Here is an 8,826-nt window from a genome sequence, read left to right as displayed (position 1 = left end):
GCAGCCAGCCCGTTCGCGGGATTCGAACCGAACTACCAGTGTTCAGCGACTTTACCGCTCGGCCGCTGGTGGGCATAATACACGGTAAAATTATTGTACTTATACCAAAGAGCTGTTTTGAATAAATATTTTTAATGATTTATTATCAAATGTTTAAATTCGTATTTCTGGTTTATTTATATTTCCGCCTTCATATCCAGACTAGCAAATATTTCTACTGGAAAAATGAGTCTCCAAATGGAAATATTTGAGAAGCCGAGATTAGATCATTTTTCAAATTCTGTTAGCTTAGATTATTCGAATATGACTCAAGGCCTAACTAGCTAAAGGGGGGGGGATGTCTCCGGGAAGGATTTTCTAAAGGAAATTCGCTCATATTTGCGTTACACGTGGGGAAAACCTCTAAAACCAACCATGCAACTAGCCTGGTATCGAACCAGGGTATTAAGCGGTCTTAACCAATCGGCCACTAGTGGGCTTTTAAAGTCTGTTACAAAGAGAAATAGGAAACATTCTATTAAATTTAGGGACAAAAGCTATAGAATAGAAGCCAATCGTCTTTTGGCGATTAATTATCTTGCACAAGAAAAAAAATGAACTTAATTTTGTGGCTGATTCCATGAAATTGCAATTATTAATATGTGCACTAATTTTGCACGGAAAAGTTCTTAAACTTTTAGTGTTTAATTTATGAAATAAGAATATTTTTTTTATTAATTAGGCTTTCTATTATAAGGAATGGTATTAAAAGGCTATATATTTTATATCCGCAGTCTCTAATTCTTCTGTCTCCAGCGCTAAAACTAATTTCATCAAATTCTTTGCCGTATTTTAAATACGTACCTAAAATTTTTATTTAAGTAAATAAAGCTTTGACCCACCTTTTTTACTGCCTTATAAATTTAATTCACAACATTTATGCACATATTATTTACACTGAATGCAAAAATATCAAAATTATTTATAACGGCAAAGAGCATGGGAAACCGTAGAAGGTACATGTTGCCCCCTTCAGAATCTAATGAAAAATGGTGCACGTAATAGTATATGTGTTTTTTCTATTGATGCAATACTGTCTTCTATAATCTACTTGTGAACTCCGCCTAAATTAAACAATCAGATTAAAGTATATGAAACTTTTTATTAAAACGGCTCCTGCATCTGCTTTTCGTGATAATTCAAATTTGCATGTTACAGATTGGGAAATTAAGTATGCCAATTTTAGCGGTAGCGGATTTAATAACAAAATACCAAATTTTTTTGTGTAATTATTTGGCTCCATCTTTGCCTGGCCTTGAAACATTTTTACAATGTCATTACGTGATGGTAAGATCTTCTCTTATTTAAGAAAGCGGTTTTGTAATACTTGTTCAGTCCCTAAATTTATCGCGAGTTAAAGAGAGATACTGCACTTATCTGATAAGCAAACACGTGAAGGAGCTGGAAATCAAAACAGCAACAGCTTGCTCTTTTTAATGGCGAAATCTAATGCACACATCTGAAACATGTGTTTTTTAGAGTGACAGATGGCTACTGCAAAATCTTGAAGTATCACACTTCTGTAATTACCGCTGAAAGGAATAACACATGATTGATATTCCAGAAAATGTGATGGGCACGTATATGTGAACCCGCCTTTTTATGACATCGGTCGCTATGGAAGAAGTAATAGAACTAAAAGAACCCCTTCAAAGAGTGAAGTGAGTAATAAATTTTATATAAAATTAAAATTATGCCCAAATTATACACGCGGAGTTGTTTAGTAAATTAGGATCAGGTGAATATGGAAAGAAATTTAAGTAAAATGATCAAATATACCATAAATGCATTTCAGCGCGTTAGGGTTAGATTATAAGGTTTTATTAGCGAAATGTTTTTTATTACTGCATGTATAAATTTTGTCTAACACATCGATGAACTTGCAAATTCTGCTTGATTACACACTATCTTCCTTACACTTAATCCAAATGATGGTACAGAAATATTCTTTCAATTTAAGATCCATAAACTATGCAGATACATTCAAGTAATAAAACATTTATGGTTGGTTCATGTAACTTATACAAAAATGCCGTGAAGGTAAACAGCATTCTTGCAAATTTTGTATGTTGTACAAAATGCAAGATAGCAATGAACTGCTATATTTAATATGTATTTTTTGTTGCATCTACTTCAAGTACTGAATGTTGTAATAACGTTTTTGGTAATTTCAAATCCAAAAAAAACAGATCCTTTTTTTTTTCAATAATTTTAAAAAAATTATATTACGCCCAAACAGGCGTTTTTTTCATTTACAGACGCACACACGTTTCAAGAGCATTTAGGCTAACCCTACACTGGGCTAAAAGTATTTAAAAACAGCGTAGCTATAGAATTTCCGATAGACAGTCTCGCGCTCTGGAGACAAAAATGTTTTATTCCCTACAAGCGTTACTACTGCTCGCTTTGAAATTGTTGAGTTTTTTAATCAAAAAAAAAAAAAAAAAAAAAAAAAAAAACCGTTAAAGTTTTACAAAATATGACATAAACAATAAAACAAATTCTAAATTTCAAATCTGGGAAAATTAGGGCGGAAGACTACGTTATTCAAAATCTGATGATTCTAATGTGTATTCTTAATTTTTTTTAGTTTCTTTTAATATAATACACGGCGATAATATTTGGTGGCAACAATCTGAAGAATCATACAACCGTTTATAGTGATTCGACGCAAAATGCCGTTTCGAGACCAACAACGCCTATTTGGGCTATAAATTAATACGTTATTCGAAAATGAGCATAACTGATAAAGCACTACAAAATTTAAAAAAAAAAAAAAAAAATAAATAAATATCTGCTTTCAGATTTTATACGGGCTGGCTGTATGGGTGTTTTCGTAGTTTTCCCCATGTGTAATGTGTATACGAGCCAGTTTCCCTTAGAAAGGTCCTCCACGAAGGCATCCCTTCCCTTTGGCAGATAGCCCTAGTGTGCTTTGCCATAATTAAATACACCATACCACCAGATTTTATATTACGGTTAGAAGGGCCTTTTTCTTAACTTTTTGTGTGCTACCTTTATTTATTAAATGCCATGTTCTTCGCACTTAAACCACATAAAATTAAATTCAACAGCAATATCGCAAAATATTTAGAAACAGTAAAATAGCATATCTTTAAAATTTCCGATACACAGTCTCGTGCGTTGGAGATAAAATTTTTTTTTTTTTCGTCCAGTGTTGCCATTACTCGCTTTGGAATCGTTGAGTTTGTTAATCAAAAATTCGTGTTTAATGTTTATACACATGAAAGAATATTACATATTGATGAAAGAATATTAAATTTTTACAAATTTTGAAATGGATAATAAAACAAATTCAGAATTCTGGCTTCCAATTGCTTATGTTCGGTTGGAGGATTACATTATTCAAAATTTGATGGCTCTAGGTACCGTTGTTTTTTCACAATGCGAGAAACATGAGTTCTTACAGATTCTTCATTATTTAATTTCTTTAAATATAATACATGGCGATACTATTTGGTGGCAACAATTTGAAAAGTGTATCAGTGCAGAAAGTAAAAGGACGAAAAACACAGTTTTGAGACTAATAGCCCTTTGGGGCTAACGCTTCTTTGGGTTAGTAATAATAATTGCTTGTGCAACAATTAATAGTACACTTATGCTCGAATACACTAAATACACCAAAAATAAGCTTTGTGCAAGTGCTTTTGCGTTTTTATATAACTGCAATTTAAAAGCTGTGGGTTTTTTTTATGAATGAGGGAATTGATTGCGAAAAGTTTGTAGTCTTTAATAGCACTATACACGTTTATACACACACTAATAAAATCCTATTGTTATTATTTATATCACCGTTTAACACTAAAATACAAATGCAGTGGATAAAATATATACTGCATATGAATGAAATATTGTAATAAATATTTTCTTGCTATTCAAATCTAATCCAAGCAATTTTTCAACAAACTCTAATTCTCTGAGCATTGTTTGGTAATCGATTTCATCCCCTTCACAACGTCAGCCGATTTAATAGCGCCTTTGTTTTTGGTAAACCTAAACATTATCGTACCCCACATTTTTACGGTATGCAATAGCCATATCCTGATGCTCATACCATCTTCATACATTTCAACAATATCTTTATTTCACCTGCATGATGATCCTAACCATACGTTTCTTTGTTTGACTCTTCTTATTAAAGCGAACGGGCTGGCTGCATGGGCGTTTTCGGGGTTTTCCCCATGTGTAACGTGTATGCGAGCCAGTTTCCCTTAGAAAGTCCTCCACGAAGGCATCCCTCCCCTTAGGCAGATAGCCCTCGTGTGCTTTCCTATAATTAAGTACACCATCTTCTTATTAAATTCCCTAAAACTCGGTGTTAATGAATTTACAAAACAATTATGCGCAAAAAACAGAAAATCACTTGAAAGTTAAAAGTTGTAGCGCTGGTTCTTTACTGCGGCAGGCGTATTGACAGCAACAGCCATCATGGGCAGTCATAACATTAGTATCTCGAAAGAGGTAAACAAGTGTAGTGCGAGCAGTTATGACTCATCTAGCTTACCTCACATTCCAAACAAAAATTGGTTAATCTTTGGATTATGGTAACTTGGCAATTTTTGGATGAAAATTTGGCGACCAACCCTGCTACAGCAACCTGCTACTTTTTGTTTGGACGCCATTTTGTTTTCACGAAGTAAGGACGTGTTTTTTTTTTTTTTTTTTTTTTTCTTTTGCTCAACATTTTTTTCCAACAATCTGCTATGCTAGAACTTTTATGGAACGCTTATGCTAGAACTTTTATGAAACAAAAATGCTTAATCATAACGAAGATTAGGTGCGAAATTGGGAGAAAGCGCAGAATCGCAAACTGCTTGCCGCGTTTTTAAGAATTGCACATACACGGTATCATCCATGTACAAGTCGACCTATTTTCACTTAAAGAAACATCCCAGAATTGCACAAAAATGGCATTGCGCACACTCTTGACTTTATCCATGTACACTGCTAAAGTCCTAGCTTGTAACCTTTATCTCCTTACCAAAATGTCGCCAAACTACCTGTTACCATATGCCAAAGATTAGCCGAAAACTTTTCGCGTCCAAACAAGACATACATCAAACTGGACGTATTACAGCATGTTAAATCAATGGATCAGAATTATTTCATGGTATCCAAACCGAAGGGTAGACCTTGCAGTTGGTACGATAGGCAAAATCCTAATGCTAGCAATAGGAAGCTTTCTGAATTATTTGCTGCAACGTTGTTTTTGTTGCTTATGCTCACTTGTCTGACGTAATCATCCCAAGCCGGTGAAATTCCTCATAGCAAGGAGCGCTAGATTACGCCTGCTGTTGGCAACACCCTTGAGCACCATTCAGGTGACAGTGCGATTTAGCTCAGTCCCCCCCCCTCAATTTTGATGGAAAGCACCCAGGGAGGGATGGGTTCGAGGGCCTTCCACTTCTCTCTCCTTCCACCAAACCATACGAAAGGACTTTCCTTTCGCTGCATATTTAGAGTGAATGCAGCCATGCCGCATCCGAAACTATATATTTATAAACATCCTTGCCTTCTCCGGGATTCGAGCCCGTGCCCTTCCGCACGGGAGTGAGCGACGCTAACAGCTATACCGGTTGGGAGGAATTTGCTGTAACTGAAACTCTTATTTATGTACGATGATTTTCACAAGACAAATTTACAGGAGCCACTTAATGTGAACGCGATTATTGTTATCATTTTGCTATGGAATTGCTGAAACCTCTCCTATTTTAATAATAAATCATTGGAAATATATCGTCGCTTATTATGATCAACAATCTGGTTAATGTCAAATCATTATGGGCCGCCCAACCAGGATAGTGTTTAGCGATGCTGACTGCCGTACTGAAAAGCCCGGGTTTGAATACCGGAGAAGGCATGGATGTTTGTAAATGCAGAGTGTCCGCGCGGCATAAGGGCACTCTAAATATGCGGCGAGCCGCAAATCCTCTTGAGAGTTTGATGATAGGGGAAGAGAAGTGGGAGAACCTAGGACCCGTCTCTCCGGGATGCTCTTCTTCAAAATTGGGGGCAGAACGGAGCAAAGTTGCACTATCCCCTGTATGATGCTCAAGACTCTAGCCAGCGACTGGCGCAGTCTTGTCTATTTACGCAATGCATATCGTAAATGGTCAAACATAAGATAAAATCACCAAATATGAACAAAACAGAGAATAGATATAGTCAAAGGACACATAAGTGAGGAATTAAACCGTGAAGCAGCTGGGTTTTGATTTAAGGCAAATATGTATAGACTCCCGTTTTCCAAATCTCAGAAAGATCAACTTGGACGAAACTGTTTAACGGAACGGAATTCTCGTTGACCTTGGTTTTTCCCGCCTAAATATATCTTCACTTGTTTTGAGCTTTACTATTTTATGGATATTCTGTTTGTTAAAGGTTGTTATTTAATTTTATATAGTAATTTTCATGATGGCGTCCAGCAAAAGACGTAATGATCTGAGTCTGAGGAATCAAGTTGACTTGCTAAAGCGTTATGATCAACTCCCAAAAATGAGGCAATAGAATTCTGCTCTTAAATTCAATATTTTCCTCAACCCTTCCTCATGCAGGATTTTCAAGAATCATTACGATATATTTTGAAAACAAAGCAAAATCGAGATTAAAACATGAAGCGAATGCGAAGCAGAGAAGCTCACAGTGTTGAGAAAGCAATGAGGATTTGTTTTACAAATGTTGTGAAAAAGAAGTGGCACTTATTTGTTTATTGATGCGACAGAAAGCTGAACAATTAGTAATAAATGTTGGGTGTGTGTGTGGGTGTGTGATTATGGCAAAGCCTCGAGGGCTATCTGCCTAAGGGGAGGGATGCCTTCGTGGAGGACTTTCTAAGGGAAACTGGCTCGTATACACGTTACACATAGGGAAAACCACGAAAACTCCCATGCAGCCAGCCCGTTCGCGGGATTCGAACCTCGAACAGAACTACCAGTGTTCAGCGACTTTACCGCTCGGCCGCTGGTGAGCCAATAAATGTTGGGAAAAATTATTTTAGAGTAATAGATGACTGGTTTAACCGATGGCAGGAAAAAAAAAAAGGTTTTTTACGTATTAGCGCAATCTTCTTGGCGCAGTTTGGCGATTTTTTACAGAAATAAAGGCGATTCGGTGAATTTTCGGATTACAACTTACCTAAAGCTTTACCTAAAGTTTATTTAGGTAAAGCTTAGATTTAGTTACCTAAAGAACCGTTATTCGCATGGTTGCTAGAGTTTGGCAACTTCTACTAAGATGGCTACGACTACACGTAAGTACCTTAAAAAGAAACTATGATTTACAATTGCACTTTTATGGTGAAGCAAAAGGGGATAATTTACCTACTGCAGAAATATTGGTAGCAAAACGAATAGCCTAAATCAAGATTCAGCAACGTAAGGTTATCGAGTAACACATTTCATAATTTCACGTGTGTTACCATTTGTCTGACGCAGATAACCTTGACAGGTTTTGTGCCAAATTGCAATAATCCAATCCATAATTTCAAGTGATCCACTTGATTTCTGAAAATATAATATACGAAAACAAATTATAAAACCTAAATATCGAATGAGCACTTGAAGAATAAATAAAAAAATAAATGGAGAATAAATAATAACAGCAACATTTTTTATTACAAAGTTGCATTTACGAGCATGCATTTGTAATTTAAAAAATAAAAACTGTGATTAATTATTTTTTTTCAAAAAGAAATCGTTACGCTTGGCAATGCCAATCCATTATCCATAATTACAAAATTCTGGCTTTGACCGCATTCGATTTAACTTATAAATAGAAGCAAATATTTTTTTTCAAAATGAATTTTCACAGACGACTTGAGTAAATTAACCTCACAAGTTAAGCATCAGGGGAGCCATTGATATTGAAAAGTAAAATAAATTTCATTCAGTTATGTCTGTTTTTATAATACTATAATTAGAATTTTAATTACTATGTTTAAAGCCTAACCCTTTCGATCCTAATGGGCCATATGTCCCAGAGATTAGATTTCATTCCTTATTGGGTAAATAAAACCCACTTTTAAATGGGGTTTTACGTTTGTAGTGTTTCTAAGGAATGAGGGAACAAATAGATGACTAAAGAAATCTAGCCTATTTCCCAAATGCGTCAGGTTTCACTTTGTAAAGATTGCTTTTCGCCATATCATACCTAGCTTGTACTGTAAGAATAAAATATGCCGCCCATTCGGTATGGTAGTTAGGGAAGCTGACTGCGATGCCGAAGGGCCTGGGTTCGAATCCTGGAAAAGGCATGGTTGTAACTGTCCGTCCCTTCATAGGTAAGGCGATGGTGGCCCACCTAGTAGGTGCCCCCATAATAAAGAGACCACCACTTCCCGCCTTGTATAGATTAATGGACTGGGTTACATTTGTAATTGTTCACTATCTGCCATTGGAAAAACAAAAGAATAAAATATTCGGTACATTTCATTTATTAGTTATTCACATGCAGTGTAAGGTTATTGTCACAATATCCTAGACGATTGGGACAAATAGTCCCAGTTCACAATACGACTGGGGCATACTGTCCCAGGAGATTTCCAGGAAGGGGAAAAGTTAAAAACTTTAAACTCATATTACACTTCTTTTAGTATGTCAACATTAAATTAAACTACTTTTCATAGTTAAATTTTAATCATGCAAAAATCAGGTCGAAAGGGAAAGCGCATTATAATTATTTTCTCAATAGAATTTATCTTATTATTCACACAGAAACACCGTTCTAAAATGACTGCACCGTTTCGGAATCCCTTAATATTCACATTTT

At 35.6% G+C, this 8,826-nt stretch overlaps 1 protein-coding gene across 4 annotated transcripts in view; it reads left to right on the top strand.

The window, feature by feature from the left end:
- Window positions 1-1,427: 1,427 nt before the first annotated feature.
- The window catches only part of LOC118189512 (transmembrane protein 220-like), a 56,462-nt gene continuing 49,063 nt past the window's right edge, over window positions 1,428-8,826 (top strand). For all 4 annotated transcript variants that reach the window (XR_004758285.2, XM_035360133.2, XM_035360132.2 and 1 more), the window contains exon 1: window positions 1,428-1,700. Coding sequence is in view for 3 of the 4 variants with exons in the window: in XM_035360133.2 (XP_035216024.1) it covers window positions 1,642-1,700 (59 nt within the window). In the remaining variant the exon portion in view is untranslated. The remainder of the gene's footprint in view (window positions 1,701-8,826) is intronic.

The sequence above is a fragment of the Stegodyphus dumicola genome, chromosome 6 (genome assembly GCF_044657685.1).
Source record: "Stegodyphus dumicola isolate Sdum_Otavi_A_Nest chromosome 6, ASM4465768v1".
NCBI classification, from domain to species: domain Eukaryota; kingdom Metazoa; phylum Arthropoda; class Arachnida; order Araneae; family Eresidae; genus Stegodyphus; species Stegodyphus dumicola.
Note: the sequence above shows the minus strand (reverse complement) of the source record. Positions and strands in the feature narration are given on the sequence as shown.